The sequence below is a fragment of the Vulpes lagopus genome, chromosome 18, assembly GCF_018345385.1.
Source record: "Vulpes lagopus strain Blue_001 chromosome 18, ASM1834538v1, whole genome shotgun sequence".
Classification (NCBI taxonomy): domain Eukaryota; kingdom Metazoa; phylum Chordata; class Mammalia; order Carnivora; family Canidae; genus Vulpes; species Vulpes lagopus.
In genome coordinates this window covers 36,030,603-36,051,611 of record NC_054841.1, presented here as the reverse complement: position 1 = coordinate 36,051,611, position 21,009 = coordinate 36,030,603, and the positions used below count along the sequence as shown (strand labels likewise).

The following is a 21,009-nucleotide window of genomic DNA, read 5'->3' as shown; positions in this document are numbered from 1 at the left end:
GAAATAACATTTAATACAAGGCTAATTGAAATAGTTTGGTACTGGCATAGGACAGACATGTAGAAATAGAACTGAGAGTCCAGAAACAAATCCTTGTATTTACTGACAACTGATTTTCAACAAGGGGGCCAAGATAATTAAATTGGGATAGAACAGTCTTTTCAATAGATGGTACTGGAGCAACCTGATAACCACATGCAAAAGAATAAAGCTGGAGTCTACCTCACATCATACATAAAATTAACTCACTAACTCAAAATGGATCAAAGATGTAAGCAGAAGAGTTAAAACTATAAAAGTCTTAGGAAATAAACACAGGCACAAATCTTCATGGGCTTGGATTAGACAATGATTTCTCAGATATAATACAAAATGGAGAAGTAACAAAACAAAAAAGTTGAATAAACTGGACACCATCAAAATTAAAAACGTCTTTGTTTCAAAGATACCATCAAGAAACTGAAAAGACAATCCACAGGAGAAAAATTTTGCAAATCATCTATTTGAAGGGGCTTGTATCTAAAATATGTAAAGAACTCCTACAACTCAACTCAATAATAAAAAACCTTCAACTTAAAAATGGACAAAGGATTTGAAAACATTTCTCCAAAAAAGATTAAACAAATGACAAATAAGTACTTGAATAGAAAATAAACATCATTAGCCATCAGGGAAATAGATTGCAAAATCATAATCAAAGCCACTTCACATTCACTAGGATGGCTATAACCAAAATGCCAGATAATAGCAAGTGTTGGCAAGAATGTGGAGAAAGTAGAATACTCATCCATTTTCAGCGGGAACATAAAATTGGTGCAGCTGCTTTGGAAAAAAGTCTGGAAGTTCCTCAATATATTAAATACAAAGTTACTCAGAAATTCCATTCTTAGATATCTATTTATGAGAAGGGAGCACATACATCCAAAGACCTGTACAAATATTCATAGTGGCATTATTCCCAATAGCCAAAGAAAGCAAATCCAGGTGTCTACCAACTGATGAATGGATAAACAAAATGAGATACATCCATACAATGGAGTATTATTTGGCAACGGAAAGAAATGAAGTATTACCGATAAATAATTATAATATAGATGAACCTTGAAAATGTGCTAAATAAAAACCAGTTACAAAAAACAACATATTGTAAGATTCCATTTATATGTAATGTCCAGAGTAGGTAGGCAAATCAGTAGAGACCAAACAGAAATTGGTTGTTACCTAGGGACAGAGTGGGAATCACGATAGGGAAAAATGGGAAGCAGCTGCTAACGGGCACAGGGTTTCTTTACAGAGTGAAGAAAATGTTCTAAAACTGGTTCTGGTGACAGTTGCACAACTTTGTGAATATATAAAAACCACTGAATTCTATACTCTAAATAAGTGAACTGTATGGTATGTAAATTATATTTCAATAAAGCTGTTATTAAACAAATAAAAAAGAATGGGATGAAATGCTCTTCAACTAAATGGATAGGACCTGTCAGTGTTCCTCATTCTTAAATCTCTAAATTCAAATACTTAGGAAGAATGCTGCTTTCCTCCAACTGAAAATGTCTGAGCTTTTAAAATGGGGCATATGACTGGTTGATCATGCAGGCAAATTCTAAGAGGCTACACAGGAAAAATGTTCCCCACCACTGTACTAGATTCAGGAAATACCATCTACAAGCATTTGATATGTGCATTCTATAATTTTCTAATAGTAGGCCTCCTTATCCCACAGTTATCCCAATTAAATTCCATTGGTGTCTTTTAGCCCATTAGAATACCATACACTACTCCGAGTCCCCAGAGTTTATTCAGCCTAATTTTTACTTATCTAAAATACTAGAGAGAGGGGGAAAAAAAGATTTAGTAAGTTGGACACAGAAAAAAATAAGTATGAAAAAGCTTCCTCATACAAGAACTATTTATAAACTCTATACTTTTGCTATTAAAAAGTTAGTACTTTACTAAAATAAGGATAAGCTTACACAATGCAAAAATTTGAGTCTTCCAGAAGTTCACATTACCTTGAAAGGAAACCCAGAAGCTGTTTTATTTTCAAATATATCTTATGAAGAAAGATTTCCTAAGTGTTTCAAAAATGTTTTCTATTTAAGAGAAACCTTTACAAGTCATTCTTTAAATAATGAGAATTTCTTTTCCCTCAAGGGAATAATTTCTACTTCAGTGTTTCTAAGAATATACAGGGTTAAAACCGTGTAAAATAGATTTTCTCACAGTTAGGGGAGAGCAAAACACCGCAAATAGGAAACCAGACAGCTCAGAGGTCAAAACACTACACTTCCAGGTCAGACTTCTGGTTGCAATTAAGTAAAATTCCTGCAAATATTTGTAAGGAAATCATATTTTTGGTGTCTCCTTTCAGACCTTGTAACTTTTTATTTTCTTTACCAGCAACTTATATCTGTGGGTATATACTTATCTGTATTATTTATTAAAGACACACAGAAATAAAAAACATAAACATTTATGAACACACACATACCCCAGGATTGTAATTCGATCTTGGCCTCAAAGGTAAAACCAGCATCTCCGCTAGGCATTCATTTTCGATGTTTCAGATCATGTGGACCTAGTTTTGTTTTTGCTTGACACAGACATGGATAATTTGGTTCTCAAGACATTTCACAAAACAGGTTAAGCCAAGTTTCCCATTAGATTGCATGGTTCATGATCAAATAGTTAAAGTAAATTTGAATCTGACTGGAGTTTAGGCTCTAAATAATAACAGCACTGTGTTTGAGCAACAAATATAAACAAGTTCCACAATTAAGTGTACCTGAGCAGTTTATTAAATACGCTTCTATTCAACTCTCTGGGGAATAGCCCAGGCATTCACAGTGCTTCACAAATACCAACCTCAGAAATTTGTGGCGGATTCACTTAGAGACCACAGAAATGTCAAAGGGAGCAGATACTACCTGCCCAGTTCACAGAAGTTATTACAGTGAGTGTAAAATTATTTTTATTATAAATAATTGAAGTAGTAAACTGAAAATAGTAACTACAAAAAACAATTTTAGATTCTTTCACTTTCGTCCTAAATAATTACAATGATTAGGTGTCATGTTAGGGAATTTGAAAACGAAAGCATCTCTGGGTTTCAATCATCATGTGGGTTGTAGTCCTCACAATTCCCAAGGTATTTAGTTAGCAAATCTCATGTCCAAAGTGTTAAACCACAGTGTCTTATCCTACACTAGGGCCTCTTCACTCGTCCCTCCACCCTTCAAAATCAAGGGGTTCTTATAGATATTTAATCTGTTAGATAACTACTGTTTTCTCTCTCAGGCTTTCTAGTGGCAATTAATACTAGTGATGTGAAACTCAATTACTAGAAATGTTAAAATCTTTGCATGTGACTGGAGAGCCTGGCTAAAGGAAAAGAATTTAAAGGGAACAAACAAGATGGTAAATGCTCTGGGCACTTCCCAGACATCGGAAGGGTACTACTATAGCGTAATGTGCATAAAACTCCTCTGAGAAATGAACAGTACATGCCAAGGCAAATAGTTTCCACTATCCCTTGTCATCCCACACATTAAAAAATTATATGCAACCCCTACAAGACAAGGCCACTGCTTTATGAGTGGCAGTGGGAGGATAGGGAAGAAGAGCTGCCCTCATTAGTATCTGTCAAACACAGGAGAGGTTGCCACTTTTTAAGACTTCATCTGGGATGCATCAAAAGAAAGTACCTCCTTATAGAAGTCTCACTATCCTTGTGTGCCACCCAGTCCTCTACCCCTCACCTCAACACACAGACACATACATACGCTAAGCAGCTGCCAAACCATTTGGACAACAAAGCCAGTGCCACAGGGGACACATTCCCAAAATGCTGGGATAAATCACAATTTCCACTGGGCAAACACAGAGAATTACAGGCCTCCTATCCAGTTGTCACCATTAGAGATAATGTGACAAAAGAGAACACCAAAAGAAAGTTTTTTTATCTCACCCTTATTATCAGTTAAAGGCCAGTGACTTTTTCTTCCATTACTTCTCCTCCCACCCACCACAGGGCAGGAGTGCCAACCAGTTCTACCTGACCACCAAATGGGATTTGTCTTTGGAATATCTGGTGACAAATCATCAATCTTCATAGAGTTGGTAATGGGCAAGGCTCTCAGCCAACTGCGCCAACTGCTTAAAAAGTCTTGCAATCACCATTTGATGACAAAGATCTTTCTGAAACCTAAGAGTCCTCCCAGAGGATTTGGAAGAGTTGTTTTGAACTCCCCAGTTCCAGAATAGGCAGAAATGTGGGAGCACGAGCCCAGATATAAATGTGAAAAAGCAGACTCAAAAGGAATACTGGCATTGCATCACCATAAAAGCTCCAACAGAACTGGCTTTGTAATTTGAAACTAAGCAATGGCAATATAGACTTTGTTTTATGAGGGAAAAATCATTGTCTTTCTGATGTGCATGGTAGGAAGTTAAGGGAGAAGGGTGGGGTGGGAGAGATGGAAGCAGCTTACTCACAGGCCAGTAGGATCAATCTCATGAGGTTCACGCTACCATGGACAAAGTTTTCTAGGTGGCTCAAATTGAAGTGTGACAACCTCTTGGTGTGGCAGAGAGAATCCTCTCTTTTTGAAACCTTGTGTATCAGAGGGGGTTTTGTGTGTGTTTTAATTTCTTCCAAAATTAAAAAGTGAACAAAAGACCAGTCACTGAAACTGGCAATTTCCTTAACAGGTGACTGTGACAAGTGGAAATACTGCCCTTCAAGGTGAAGGATTTTTGTTTTCTTTCCACTTATTGTAATAAATGGTTAGCAAAGCCTCCCGAGTTTTTGCAAATCCAAAGCATCTTGTGTTGTCAACGCTGTTTTTGTATACTTTTGGTAGACAGTATAAGAACTTTAAATTCTGCAAACTGCCCTTTCCTGGAAAAATAATCTCTGCTGACACTGTGGCACATTCACCAGAGGGCTTATAGGCACTTGCTTTCATTATTGCCCTTTTAAGCTTCTCATGTGGATGAAAGCCTAGAAAATGTTTTGATTGAGTACACTATGGGAAGAAATGTAAATAATAAGCAAAGCTATTTAAACACATGTGTAAAAAGAAAACACATGTTTCCACTGTGCCCTAGGACAAATTTAAGGAAATCCATTTCTATTTGTAAAGGGCTGTGAATAGAAAAAACAATGCCTAAATATTAAGAATATTTACCAGAACAGTAGATAATTGAAAATGTGTTGCACTGTTTTGCTGTTTATAAAACCACACGAGGGCCGGGTTCTCCCCCTTTCAGTCGTCTGTGTCTGGCTGGGGAAGCCTGGGGACCCCACCATAGCTGCACACGTGACTGTGGCCCAGTTCTGCCACCACGGAGCAGAGGCTGCCATTCCGCGGGGACAGCTGATAGCCGTCAGGAGTGGCTGAGGTAGTCAGTAGCATTTGTCAAGAGGGGCTTTTTCAGGGTTAACAGTTGTTGGAGGTACTCCTGTGAATGTTTAGGGATGGTGTTTTGAGGCCAGTTTTCACTGTCCTCTTGGAAAATGCCTGACCGTTTATGGTAAGGAAGGGCTGGGCACAAAGGGAAAAGTAGTTCACTTCCAAAATTTATTTTCAATAGGAAAAGGCCCTGTTTTCAATGTGCTGGGAAAATAAACACAAACCCAAACAAACAACCCATATACAAATTTGCACTCCTGGGGCCACCAGAGAGAAGGGCTCACAATCAGGCCTGTGTCTGAAGAGCAAAGAGAAAGCTTTCTTTGGCAGGTACCACACACTGGGCGTTGGGAAAAGGAGGGGAACATTTCTCAGACAGAGGGAAGAATAGGAAGAACTTGCTTGTTTTGGCGATTCTTTTTCTTTTTCTCCTCTGGTGTGAACACCCACTGATTTCCTAACATGGTGGTAATGTGCCCCACCACAGAATGCTGCGTGGGTGTTGATGAAGAGAGGAAGCCTGGTAATTCAGCCCTGAACATTCACAGAGGATACCTTGGATGCCACAAAAGAATGAGCAGACAGCTACATGCATTGGCTAAAGATTTAAGCTAAGATTTTAGAGGCATGTTCAGCTTAGAAGAAAAGCCAAAAAGAAAGCCACTGCAGACAGAAACCACAGTACCCAGGAAAATTTAATTTATTTTATGGCATTTTCCAAAGGATTGGGTTTCTTAGATGTTAAGTGCAAGAAAAAGGTTATGCAAAATGGAATAATAGGCAGTAAAAAAAAGAAAATTTACTGCTCCACAAACACAAAAATGTAGCAAACCCCTACTATTTAGACAATGCACTGAGGTAAGTGCTTGGAGGTGAAAGATGAACTCTATTTTGGAGTCTGTGTCTCCTTTTCCATCTTGGGATCAGAGAATAGAGGATAGAAACCCAAACAAAGACAGCCACATGATAGTTCAAGCAGAACACTGCTCCTGGCTTTCATATGGTTAACCGAAAGATAGCTTTGTTTTTATTATTAAAAGAGAAAACATACATACATTCTCTCTCTCTCTCTCAGACCAGCCAGACATCAGACAGCAGCATTTTAACACTGCCTCTGACACTTAGTAGCTTTTCAACCTTGGGCAAGTTGCCTGAACTCTTGAGTTTGGTTCTCATCTTCAGATCAAGAGTTAAGAATGCCAGCTAGATAGGGCTGCCCGAGGATCTGCCATGGGGATGCAGGAGAGCCAGCACAGGGCTGGTCAGGCTGAAGCTCACTAACAGGTAACTAACTGGTAGGGGTAAGAATGCTAACAGACACCTGGGCTAGGGAGGGGCTGGAGGGAGGATGTGTTCAGTCCCGAGATGCCAAAAAGCCAGAAAATACTGCAGTTGTCCTTATACTGGAGTAGGATGTGGTTTTGACTTTCTGAAAACCAAACGAGAACAACTGTTTAATAACTTGTTAACTCACAGACCACTTTCACCTCTGCCTTTTGTTGAAGGGGCAAGAGATGTTGCAATGGAAGTGCATCGCAAAGCCTTGGCAGATAAACATGTGACTTGTAACCAGAAACTACATTTCAGTTCTTTATTTCTTCCATTGCTTGTGTTCCTCCTGAGTAACAGCTCTGCACTGGGTGCTGAACAGCACAAGAACCCTGCCTTCAATGAAAGTGAAATCTCTCTGGGAAGCCAGGAACCAGCTGAAATGGTGAGTGCTGCTACTATTGAGGGTGGGCCGGGTACACGGGAAAGGGCAGGGGGCAGCTCCCTGAGAGAGAAGGTACAGAGAGTCAGATAAAGTTTCTTAGGAGAAATGACACCCCGGCACAGGCCTGCAGGAGGAGGAGCTGACCTAGCAATGGGAAGGAGAAGAGAGTTGCTGGGAGAGGAGGGGAACATATGCAAAAGCCCAGAGGCAAGAGTATGATGTTCTGGGTGCTGTTGGTCAGTGAGGCTACAGTGACAAGCTGATAAATGATCACAGAAGCTCTCCCAGGGTTGCCTGGCCGAAGCTATCTGGCACTACTTGGGGGAGAGGGGCTCCTCTTGAACGCAGCTTCCCATGGGTCTAGTTGTAGGGCTGGCAAGGTCAACAAGCACTGGGCAGTTGGCTTGGATACAACATTCTTCTGAATAATCAATCTGCTTGGTGCCTGAACCTGGTACTAAAATGTGTGCCAACACCATGCCCACAAGGTCACTTTCATACTTGCTCAATAAAAAGGTCAATCAGTGGGAGAACCAGGGCCCTTCTGCTGGAATACAGACATAAGGTACATTGAGCTGTACCTCAGCCATGCACACCTAGCTACAGGATGCCAAGAGAATGGAGAATATGCATACTGATCTGTGTGAGAATGTCAGCCTGTACCAAGTGATTGTCCTGTGTTCCCAGAACTGTCTGCACAATGGTGAGGGGTCAACATGGAGAGGATACTGTTACCAGGCCTATTCCTGGGCAGCCACATTGGGGATGAGGGTGAGGGAGTGAGTATAGTTGCTGAGACTAATGACCAGGACAGACATGGTGTCTGTAGACCACAAAGCCCAAGAGTGGGTGTGTCATCTGGTGACTGGGTGGCCTAAACTTTGCGGTCAACTAAGGCCTATGGCTGGCCAAGTCACTTGGTCCAAGATTACTCAGTGGTAACCTTGGGAGGAAATCTGCCAGTGGCTCAGTCCACAAACATCTTTGGCTTATTGGTTAACAGATATGTCCATAACTCCAAATAAAATGGAGAGCATACTTAGGCCCTACTTAAACTGTGTATTATAGGCTGAACTGTGTGTCTCTCCAAAATTGTATGTTGAAATCCTGATCCCCAGCACCTCAGAATGTGACTGTATTTGGATATAGGATCTTTAAAGAGGTAATTAAGTTAAAATGTTAAAATGAAGTCATCAGATTGGGCCCAAATCCAATGTGACTGGTGTCCATATTACAGGAGGAAATCAGGACACAGATACAAATAAAAGGAAAATTATGTGAAGCCACAGGAAGAAGACAGCCACATCTACAAGCCAAGGAGAGAGGCCTCAAAATAAACCAATCCTGCTGATACCTACATCTTAGACTTCTAAGCCTCCAGAACTGTGAGAAAATAAATTTGTTTAAGCCACTCAATCTGTGGTATTTTCTTATGGCAGCCATAGCAAAATAATATATAAAAGGGGGGAAAAAATCTAGGTCTGTTCAACAGGGGCCTGACTTGGGCTACTTTGAAGGAGCGCCACAGACTTTCACTCAGTCCCCAGATTTGACTCAGTTCTCAAAATCCTATCTCCCTGAACAGAAAGCCAGGTGTCCCTCAAGTCAGGACCATAACTCTTCCACTTGGGATGTGCAACTGTTTCCTAGGATACCTGCACAATGAGAAAAGGGGAATACCTAGAACTTTTGAGAATGACTGGACAATCAGGAAAATACAAATCAAAACCTCAATGAGATACACCTCACACCAGTGAGAATGGGGAAAATTAATGAGACAGGAAACAACAAATGTTGGAGAGGATGTGGAGAAAGGGGAACCCTCTTACACTGTTGGTGGGAATGTGAACTGGTGCAGCCACTCTGGAAAACTGTGTGGAGGTTCCTCAAAGAGTTAAAAATAGATCTGCCCTACGACCCAGCAATTGCACTGTTGGGGATTTACCCCAAAGATTCAGATGCAATGGAACGTCGGGACACCTGCACCCCGATGTTTCTAGCAGCAATGTCCACAATAGCCAAACTGTGGAAGGAGCCTCGGTGTCCATCGAAAGATGAATGGATAAAGAAGATGTGGTCTGTGTATACAATGGAATATTACTCAGCCATTAGAAATGACAAATACTCACCATTTGCTTCGATGTGGATGGAATTGGAGGGTATTATGCTGAGTGAAAGAAGTCAGTCGGAAAAGGATAAACATTATATGGCCTCATTCATTTGGGGAATATAAAAATTAGTGAAAGGGAATAAAGGGAAAGGAGAGAAAATGAATGAAAATATCAGTAAGGGTGACAAAACATGAGAGACACCTAACTCTGGGAAATGAACAAGGGGTGGTGGAAAGGGAGGTGGGCAGGGGGTTGGGGTGACTGGGTGATGGGCACTGAGGGGGGCACTTGGCGGGATGAGCACTGGGTGTTATGCTAAATGTTGGCAAATTGAACTCCAATTTAAAAAAAATTTTAAAAAAAGAGAGAATGTCTGGACAGTGGCTCTGAGCTAATGCTAATTCTTGGGGTTCCTGACTGCCACTGTAACCCAACAGAGTGTGATAAGTAGAAACTTGGTTTCAATACATCTCACAGAGGGCCCAGTAGGTCTATGAAAATCTGTATTTGTCTTCTCAGTTGATGAGTACAAAACTGGGATAGATTTACCCTGCAACCAATGGAACCTAAACTTGGACTCCATATTTCATGGAGTAAGTGCTATACAGTAATGAAGGGCCAGAAAAATGGTCTCTGAAGTTCCTGCTCCCCACTGAAACCAAAAGCGGGGGTGCCTGGGTGGCTCAGTCAGTTAAGCATCCGACTCTTGATATCAACTCAGGTCATGATCTCTGGGTTGTGGGACTGAGCCCCAAATCAGACTTCCCACTTAACAGGGAGTCTGTGTAAGAATTTCTCCCTCTGCCTCTCCCCCTGCTCTCCCTCTCAAAATAAATAAATCTTTTGAAAACAAAAACAGTATTGATCCTTGGAAATAAAAAAAAAATTTTTTAAAGATTTTATTTATTCATGACAGGCACACAGAGAGGCAGAGACATAGGCAGAAGGAGAAGCAAGCTCCCTGCGGGGAGTCCAATTTGGGTCTCAATCTCAGGATCCCAGGATCATGACCTGAGCTGAAGGCAGATGCTCAACCATTGAGCCACCCAGGCACCCCTGGAAATCAAAGAATTCATTCTGGGCATGTCAAAAAGTTCGTTCAAGCTTCTGCACCCTGTAATTCTTACTACTAAGAAATAAACACAAACACGTGTGCATATGTTTGCATGTTTGTTTGACTTATGTAAGTGACCTGAAAGGGTGACAGCTTGAGTGATCAGCTTACTAACAGATTTTTATCTGCTAAAAATCTGTTCCGGGTTATTCAATGGTTCTGCCCAATATGATAGTATCAGCCAGAAGTGAAGGAGTGCAATGATATAACCTCACTTGGGGTGGAGAAAAGACATCTGTCCAGTGAGCAGAATGTTGAGAGATATACTTTGGGTTCGTTTGGCCTGTAAGGAAAGATAGCCTGATGTGTGTGTGTGTGTGTGTGTGTGTGTGTGCGCGCGCGCGCGCATGTGTGTGTGCATTTATTCATTCATTCATTGGCATGATCTCAGACCAACTGGTGACGAGGACATTTTAGGAAAAGTTAAGTGGAGTGTGTGTGTGAAAATATCTTTATCTTATGTGAATGTTCTCCAAAAACCGCCATTAAGAAATTCGTGTGATGACCTGGATAAAATGACCTTCCCTGTGGATGCTGGCCAGCCTCTTTCCCCAGATGTCAGATTACCTGCTCAAACGGCTCATGAGGCATGTGGCCATGTTGGCAAGGATGAGTATTATGCTTGGGCTCAATGGCATGGACTTAAACTCACCAACACTGAGCCTTGCCAAATGCCAAATCTGCCAAAGCAGCAATTAATTTGAGTCTCCCTACCAATTCTCATATTGCAAGTAGATGGGCCAGCAGTCAGCAATGGTGGGTAGATTATTATATCAGACATCTTTCATCACAGAGAAAACAATATTTTCACTGAAATGGACCCTTATTCAGAATCTGGGTGTATTTTCTATGCCTGCCATGTTTCTGCTGGACCTACTGAAGGCCTCATTCACCATTACCATAGTACTCCTGACCAAGAAACTCTTTTTAGAAATACACTGGTACATTCATAAAATGCAAAGGTCCTACCAAGCAATCAAGCAAGGATCAAATGTGGCTGGCCTTTTATAGGGTGGTTGAAGGGCCTACTGAAAATTCAGTTGTGATACAAACTGCAAGGCAGGACCTTGTGGGGCTGGGTTAAAGTCCTACAAGTCATATTACATGCTGTGACCAGCAGAACAATATGTGTTCCCTTGGCAAGAATTCCTGGAACCAGGGAGTGGAAGAGGGAAGTGACCACCTCAGCAAAAGTTTGCTTTCTATCCTCATGACTGTGCTTCATGAGTATTCAAAGGAAAACTGGAACGAAGGGGTAACAATGACCCAGGCAGAAATTTAAAAGTGTCGCATACTACTTTAGGTTTTTTTATGCCACTAGACAAACAGACCAAAAGGGGAGTAGAAATGCTGGCCCATGATGACACAACAGAGGCAAGTGGATAAAACACAGGGATTATGACAGGCTCTATCTAGTGATACATTTCCAGTGCTAAAAATTCATGAGAACTGTGGACAGCCTCATAAAGGCAGGATCATTGTAGGCTCAAATCTCTCCAGAATGGAGGTTTGGATCACCTTGCCACGCAAACAATCCTCATCAGCTGAGTTACTAGCTGAGGGCAAAAAGAATATGACACAAATGTTAAGAGGAGAGAAGATATAAATACCAACTATTTATTTTAAAAGTTAGAATGGTGGCATCCTCCTGCACTCTCTTCCTTCATATATTAAGTTTTTTTGGCTGTTTCCCTACATTTTCTTTAAGGTATGTTGTCAAGAGTTAACTTCATAATTTAGTCAATGGGTTAACAAACAAGGGCCGTGAATGAATGTCATTCAGGAAGCCTAGGCTTGGAGCTAGGGTGTGAGACTTTGGGTTCCCTCCCTCCCTCTCTCTCTCTCTCTCTCTCTCCTTCTCTCAGAGGAGATGCTGAGCTTATTTCCTCTGGCTTTGGGAGAGCTGTCATTAGGCAGAAGTCTGTTGTTTGGAAGTTTGTGGAAGAAGGCAGCCAAGAAGAAAACTTGAGAGGATATTTTGTAACTTGTGTCCACCCACCAAAACTTCTGACCATCCTCCTTGCAAAGTTTTGGCAACTTCCCACGTTTTAACATCCCACTTTCCCAAGGTAAAGGCCAAACATTCTGTCCTCCCTGGCCCACCTGCAACTAGGGTACAGCCATGGGATCTAGTTTTGCCTTGCACTAGGCTCAGAAGGAGCAGCATGGTGCTCAGCACTAGAGGCTGACCCCTGGTCCTGAGCATAGCAGACTGCAGCTGAAACGGCACATGTACCAAAGCTGTCCCCATCTGTGGCTGAGATTATGCTGTGTCCTCCAAAAGGTAGATCCTGTGAGCTATCTATTATCTTTACCGACTCTGCTAAAGAGCCAGATCCATTCTGATAGTCTCAAGCAGAAATGAAATTAAAATAAAGGATATTCCCAGGGATCCCTGGGTGGTGCAGTGGTTTAGCGCCTGCCTTTGGCCCAGGGCGTGATCCTGGAGACCCGGGATCGAATCCCACGTCGGGCTCCCGGTGCATGGAGCCTGCTTCTCTCTCTGCCTCTCTCTCTCTCTGTGTGACTATCATAAATAAATAAAAATTAAAAAAAAATAAAATAAAGGATATTAGACAACTAAGGCTCCTGACCACAGAAGGTTTTAAGCTGGAGACTATCACAGTTGTTTTCGAAAGGCCACTTTGGCAGCAGAGGTGTGGATAAGTTGGAAGGAAAATCAAGGAAGGAAAATCAGAAGGCTATGGCAGTAATTCAAAAGTTGATTAAGAAGGCTGTGATCAAGGAAGGGACACTAGGAAAGAGAAAATATTAGGAAGAAAAAGGCAAACAACCCAGTACAAAGATGAGCAACAGCTGTAAACAGGCAGTTCAGTCAACAAGCACATAAAAAAGTGAAAGATAAAAATCAGAGAGCAGACTATCTCCTTTTTTGATTTTTGGCCTGTCAGACTGGGAAAAATTAAAAACACTGATAACACCTAGTTTTGGTAAGGTTAATGAAACAGAATTGGCAGAAATTGACAGTTAAGCCTTTTTTTAAAGATTTATTTATTTATTTGAGGTGGGGGAGAGCATGCACATGCATGGGGGATGGGAGCACAGAGGCAGAGGGATAGAGAATTCAAGCACACTCCACGCCAAGCCTGTGAAGCTCACTGCAGGGCTCAATCTTACAACCCTGAGATCATGACCTGAGCTGAAACCAAGAGTTGGACACATAACCGACTGAGCCACTGAAGTGCCCCATGACTTACAACACTAATTTTTACTGAATCTATTGAAATAACACCTCAGGTGACTTAAAAAAGATGAAACTATCAGCAAATGTCTGTGTTATGCTGTTCATTTAGTTGGTGAATACTCTGCGTTCCTTTATATTATAAGATCAAGGAAATGGCCTCAAAACCATTTACACAAATTTTTTTCATAAAGAAAACCAGAAAACTGGCATGAAAAATATTTTTATCTGAATAATCAACAAAGTTACCAGCTCAGAGACTTCACCTCAGCCAGCATTATGTTCTATGTATCTGTACTGTGATGAGGTATATTATTTATGTGGATCTAGAAATGGAAAAAAGGTAAGAAACTCATGTAAATAAGAGAAGATATCTACTTTACACAAAAGCATAAATTACTCACATTCATCCAAACCACCAATATAGGATGTGGACTCTATTTTCAGGGAACATGAGACACAGAACTGGATACCGAGGAGGAAATAGCAAGGCCTTACGGTTAGTGGCTTTGAAATTGCTTTTGAAAAGGGCATTTCAGTAAGATTATGGGGAACAGCTGAGAACAGGCAGTCAGATTAAATGTAGAGCGATGTCTTTGGCTCTGAGGCAATACTGAAAACATGTACTCAGTTTCCATTTTTATTGATGTTGTTAATGAACAATATAAGGCGATAGTACATTACAGTATGTGTCCACTGTTCCTACAGGTGAGCACATCCTAGAGCAAGATGGACCTCTTTGTGGAAGGAAGCAGTTATGTGATTTGGAGAAGAAAAGAAGAGGCCCTGTGGGGGGCAAAGAATCAGTCTTTGCCAACTAAGAGGTGGGAGAAAGGCAGGTATACAATTATAACATAATGTGACAAATGTATTAAAAGTGTGAAGTGCCAGAAGAAGAGAAACCGAGGGAGACTTTGGAGAAGTAATATTTGAGTTGGGTCTCAAAAGTTAAATAGGAGTTTTCCAGACAAAGGTGAACTGTGTAAATATTAAGGCAGAGGTATAAAGAATGCAGGCTTGGCTTGTGGGGAGGCAGGAAAGTAAGTAGCGGGAGGAGACAAGGCAGGATGGGGATGTTAGGGCAGGCCTTGACCTTACTAGGAAGAGGAAAGATAGTACCGTGTATGTAATTTATTACCTGTATAAACATTTATTAAGTACTTACTACAAAGCAGGAAATGTCCTCCAAGCTGGAGACACAATGGTAATAAAAGAGGCAGAACCTGTCTTCAGGTGGCTTATATGTTTGTGGACAGATATTAATCGAATGGTGTTCAGGATGCTTGTGGGCCTGTAACAAGGAGATCTGTCCCCAGGTAGGCTTCCCTAAAGAGTGATTTTGAGCAGAGAGCAGAAGGAACACAGGGAAAGGGGAGACCAGGGCTCCAACATGGGCAGAGGCCCCATGAGCAGAAGAATGGAGCTTTGAAAGAAAGCAATTAAACTGCCATCAGTGGAGTAAAAAAGAAGGAAAAAGTGGGACAAGTGGAGGCTGGAGAGGCTGCTACTCCAAGGATCCTGGCTTGTACCTGGAAGCCTTGGGGAAGTGGTGGGGAAGTGGTTCACAAGATTAGACCTGTGATTTTATTTTATTTTATTCATTTATTCTTGAGAGATACAGAGAGAGAGAGAGAGAGAGAGAGAGAGGCAGAGACACAGGCAGAGGAAGAAGCAGGCTCCATGCAGGGAGCCCAATGTGGGGAACGTGATCTTGGAACTCCAGGATCACACCCTGAGCCAAAGGCAGATGCTCAACCGCTGAGCCACTCAGGCATCCCCAGACCTGTGATATTAAGGGATGACACTAACTGAAGTATAAACAGCAGGAGAGGCACTGGCCAGAGCAGATGCAAGGAAGCCAGCCAGGGAGCTGCTGTGGGTGCCCATGCCCAGGCATGCAGGGGAGGCTGGAGCAGGGATGTTGGTGGCAGCAGAGGAGGGGACTTGTTAAGGTATGAACATCAAAAGACATGGTCAATTAAAGGTTAACTGTGATCAGAAGTAGGCAGGAAAGGAAAGAGAGTGCTTTTATACCAAGTTGACTTTCAAGGAGGAATACTTAGCACAGCTTTTCTTCCTAAAGAGTGAATAACGCAATGGTTCATTAGTATCACCCTGTCTACCTCTGGCAGTCGATTACACTACTTATCTCATTACAGAGAAGCCTAGCATTCATCCCCACAAGTGACTGATCACTGAAGGCTCCATGAGGCAAATACAGGCTTCTCCTAGTTTGTGTTTGGGCAGCTAAATAAACCAAGTCAAAGGCAAATGACAAACTCAGAAAGGACACTTAAAACCTATAAAACATACAAAGCATTCTCATATTCTTAAGAAGCTCTTACAAACGAATAAAAATATGAACATTAAAACTAAAAATATTATAGAGAAGTTGCTATGTGCAAGCATGTATATATCACCAGGATATTCACTGTAGCATTGTTTACCACAGTGAAAATATTAGATGCAAACTAAATGTTCTACCTATAAATCAGAGTATGGATATTTAATGGAATACTACACAGTCACTAAAAGTAGTGACAGGAACCCTGAATGGCCAACACAATTTGAAAAACATTAAGAAGGTTCGAAGACTCATATCTCCTAATTTCAAAACTTATTATGAACCTATGGTAAGCAAAACAGTGTGGTACTGGCATAAAGACAGACATATGGAACAATGGATCAGAACAGAGAGCCTAGAAATAAACCCTCACATTTATACATACATACATACATACATACATACATACTTATTTATTTATTTATTTATTTATTTATTTATTTATTTATTTATTTATTTATGATTTTATGTATTTATTTGACAGAGAGAGAAAGCACAAGCAGAGGGAATAGTAGGCAAAGGGAGAGGGAGAAGCAGATTCCCCATTGAGCAGGGAGCCTGCCACAGAGCTCGATCCCAGGACTCTGGGATCATGACTTGAACCAAAAGCAGTTGCTTACCCGAATGAACCACCTAGACACCCCCAACCCTCACATTTATGATTAAAGACTTTTAATAAGGGAGCCAAGACCATTCAATGGGGGAAAGGACAGACTTTACCAACAAATGGTGCTGGAACAACTAAATATCCATATGCAAAAGAATGAAGTTGGACCCTTTCCTTGAAATTAGGATAAATCAAATACCTAACTAAAAGGAGCTAAATCTATAAAACTCTTAAAAGCTTCATGACATTGGATTCAGTAATGATTTCTTGGATATAGCATCAAGTACAGGCAGCAAAATAACAGATGAATTAGCTACATCAAAACATAAAACGTTTGCACATCAAAGGACACTACTTAGAGTAAAAAGGCAACATACAATGGGAAAATATTTTCAGGTCAAATACTTGATAAGGAATTAATATCCAGAATATGTAAAAGAACTCTTACAACTCAAAAACAAAAAACAAGTAACACAATAAAAAATGAGCCAAGGACATAGACATTTCTCCAAAGAAGAAACACAAATGGCCAGTAAGCATATGAAAAAATGGCCAAAAATCACTACAAATGAGGGAAACACAAACTGAAATCACAATAAGATACCACTTCACAACTCAGCATAGCTACTATCAAAACAACAGAAAATAAGTATTGACAAGATTATGGAGAAACTGGGATCCATTCTTGGTGAGAATGTAAAATGGAATAGTCACTGGAAAACAGGATAGCACATTCTTCAAAAAAAAAATTAATTAAAATAAATATAACTGGTAATTACCAAATGATGCAGCAATTCCATTTCTAAGTATACACCTAAAGAACTGAAAGCAGGGACTCAAAAAAAAGCAAGGAAATGGAATATTTAGTACTTTTCACTCTGCAATAGAGGAAGCCAGGGGGAAGGCTAATTGAGAATCAGTACTGACCATGCCACCTGCATATCAGAAATGGAAGTTTGAGACCCTTCTCTGTTCCTTCTCCTTTTGTACCAGTTAGAAAATGAGACCAGCCAAGTCTGCTGAGGTACAAAGGATACAAGCTCCTCTGGATTTTCTCAAGATTTGTCCTACAACTAATCAAAATACCAAAAAGCATCATCTAATATAATATTGTATGGACTGAAAAATCCATTTGTTTGAAGCTTTCGGTTTGGGTTAAATTAATCTGTCGGCCCACTTATCAGCTGTGCCCAGGTGAACACTGTAGATTAAGTATGGCTTCAAAGGGGTTACTTAACACAATTCTTCTTCTAAGGGGGTGCTGCATTAGCATTACCCAGTTTACTGCCGTCCAGTCCTGTACACTGAGGATTAAAATGAGGCTGACCTTATCTGTACCACAAAGAGTATTTATGAGACACTGATTTAAAGTTAAAAGAAAATTAAAATCACAACAATGACAGAGTATAAAGAACAACAGGCTGGGAGTCAGAAGAGCTGTGTCTGGAGTCCAGTTCTGCCACCTGTCACCCAGGTATGCTTTTCTTCAACAGGTCACTGAATCTGTGTATCCAGCACTGGGCTATGTAGGGAGGAGTGGGGCGTGTGGGGGAAGACGGCAAATAAACAAGATCATCTCTGTCCTCAAAAAGATGATCTTTGATTTAGGTGAGCTCTTAATCTTTTAGCTCCTCGACATTATCACCTACAACTCAGACATAACCATTCTCAAAGTGTTGTTAGGAAATTGGGTGGGATAGTTCAACCTCAGTGCCCTTCTATTTGGGGCCAGATAACACCTTGCTGTGGGGGCTTTTCTGTGCATTGTAGGATATTTAGTGGCATCCTTGGCTTCTACTCTCTAGATGCCAGTAGTTACCAGGATGACAACCAAATGTCCCCTGAGGCACAATCACCCCCAGTTGAGATCCTCTGAAATATGGTGACATATATGAAAGCATTTAAAAAAGCATAGAACCCCAAATCAAGTCAGTATTAATGTAAATCAATTTGTAAGACTACTTGTTAAAAAAAAATCCTTTAAAGTATTCACAAGTTTCCTTAGGAATGTTTTATTTTCTATCTTTATATATTTTGCCTCCCATTAAAAGCCCTCCAGGGCTTTTTTGTTAATTTTCTCTACCCAAACAAAGCATCTTCATTAGAACATGTTTTTTAAATGTATCACTGTACTAATATGACAAAGTCCAACAAAACTGCCATCTCCACAAAGCAGAAATTTTACCCAAAATCAAAGTACTCTGTGCCTACCTTTTAAGGTCAAGGGACTGGATCTTGTGAATTCTGTATTTGATGGCTTGTGTTGTTTACGAACTTCCAAGTACTCATTAACTCTTGAATCGATGGTTTCTTTTAACAGTAAACAGACTTCCTAAAGTAAATTTAAAAATGAGATATATTCTCTATGTAATGCAATGCAAAAAGAGTCAACATCATGCGTATTAAAAAGTAAACACTAAACATTTCAATTTGTTTGCTTTTTTACTTAGCCGTGAAAGCTGAAAAGAATGCTATCTGTGTTCTAGGGTAACATCCCACACGTAAGTTTGCTACTGAGCTTTGTTCAAAAATCATGACGTTGGCTTACTCTGTGAACTGAGAAATTCATTTAATTTCCCTCTGCCTCAGTTTCACATTTCTAAAAGAAAGACAAAAACAGTGAAGTGCCCTGTGTGGCCATGCAAGACTGAGGATGGCAGTGGACGGTTGTTAGGTGGGAGTACCAGGTACAGTGCTATTAGCTCTTCCAATTTATTCAAGAGGAGCCAGCCACAGTGATTTCTATGTGAATATTTCTCATTTTTCAAACTTGGTTTAAAATCTTTTTTATCCTAAACACCACTATTCCTTAGTTTCTGGCCTCAAATTTAGAAATCTATTGAAAAAGGAACAGCACTAAGTGATGGGCTGGAAAGAACTGGGAATCAGTAATGTGATTTTCTTCCACGTTCTTGTTGACCATACTCTATATGCCCATTTCCTTTTGTAAAAACTGCACTATATCTGCCAATTAATGGTGAAAATAATTTAACTTCTCATATTTCTCTAAAGTAGATTAATGTTTATTAGACAACAGAAACAGATGGTTTTAATTCAACATCAACATACCACATCACTAGCAAATTTCTGGAACTATTGTTTGATGAATCAGTGTTACTTATGAAAAGAAAAAACTCAAAGTCCACCACACAACAGGAAAGAGACTGTCCATCAGAGACATGTAGCCAAGGTAGGGAAAGGAAAAAACATGGCACACCAATTGAAATTCCTTAGCTTAGATTAAGAACTGGTGTGTAAGGACTGGTCATTCTGGTCCGAGTCCCAGACTCTGCAGAAGGCTCAGAGTTGCCAAGGTCAACTCAAACCTGTTTCACTGGTTTATTCAATACCATCTCAGGTTGATCTCTTAGAATCTTCATAAATTAAAACAAGAGCAAAATTTTAAGCAGCTCTGAGGGACAATGATAGCTAAACTTTTATTGCAAATACGTACACTCTTTAGCAGCACCAAAAATCCCTGATTTAATTCACAAATGCGATCTTCTACATAAAATGTAAACACTGGTCTCCTCTCTCTTGCTCTCATTTTGCAGCCCAAAGATGCAGTGCCTTGTGGACTACAGAGATATCCGTTTACAGTTGAGCGTTTTGGCATTGTTCACACAACAGAAAGGCAGCTTTGCCTCATACTGTTGTTTTAACAAAGAATTTTGCTTCACATGCAGGGTTCAACTATGACTGAGCTAGAAAATATGTGAAAGACATACATGGAAACAAAGATTGTTAAAATTTGGCTATAAATACCCTATAAGGCTAGAACTAAAAATAGTATGACAAAAATAAAACAAAGGCCCATACAACACAAACTTTCTCCCTATAGTTACGGGGCTTTCCTTCCATGAGTCAGGTTTGACGAATGGAAGGTAGACCATGGGTGATGTGGTCAAGATACCCTAGTAACTGACCACAGTACACTTAGCAAAGCATTCTTTTCAGAACCAGAGCAGTGCAAGAAAAGACAAATTCCCAGTTATAGTGGAGAGGCAGATAAGAAGACCAAGGTGAATCAATGAGCAAAAAGACATAGATATATATGGTATTTCTAGGCTAACGGGGCTCACACTTGCTTCCTCAAGTTTACAAATGAAACAGTTCAAGTTTGTCTGTTTGGGTACAAAGACTACTCATGCTGGACTCAAAATAAACCTGGGTTTAATACATGCAATTAGTTCCTTTTTCTGAAAAGGAACTGGACATTCTTGAGACTTTCACTATATAAAGTGATGGCTAAAATGTAATCAAATTGATTGCTCATGAAATCCCAATCATGAAAATCTAATATTAAAAAAATATGAAAGCACTGAGACACTGAATACAGACTAGAGTCAGATCCTTTCCTTGACTAACTTTTTTCCTCTCTCTCTCTCTCTCTCTCTCTCTCTCAGAGCAATTTTTTTTTTTAATTTTTTATTTATTTATGATAGTCACAGAGAGAGAGAGAGGCAGAGACACAGGCGGAGGGAGAAGCAGGCTCCATGC

At 40.4% G+C, this 21,009-nt stretch overlaps 1 protein-coding gene across 1 annotated transcript in view; it reads right to left on the bottom strand.

Annotated features, from left to right (window-relative positions):
* LOC121477734 (SLX4 interacting protein) overlaps window positions 1-21,009 on the bottom strand; it is a 179,973-nt gene that overhangs the window by 46,520 nt on the left and 112,444 nt on the right. The window contains 1 exon segment of the mRNA XM_041732247.1: window positions 18,721-18,841. Within this exon segment, the coding sequence (XP_041588181.1) occupies window positions 18,721-18,841 (121 nt within the window).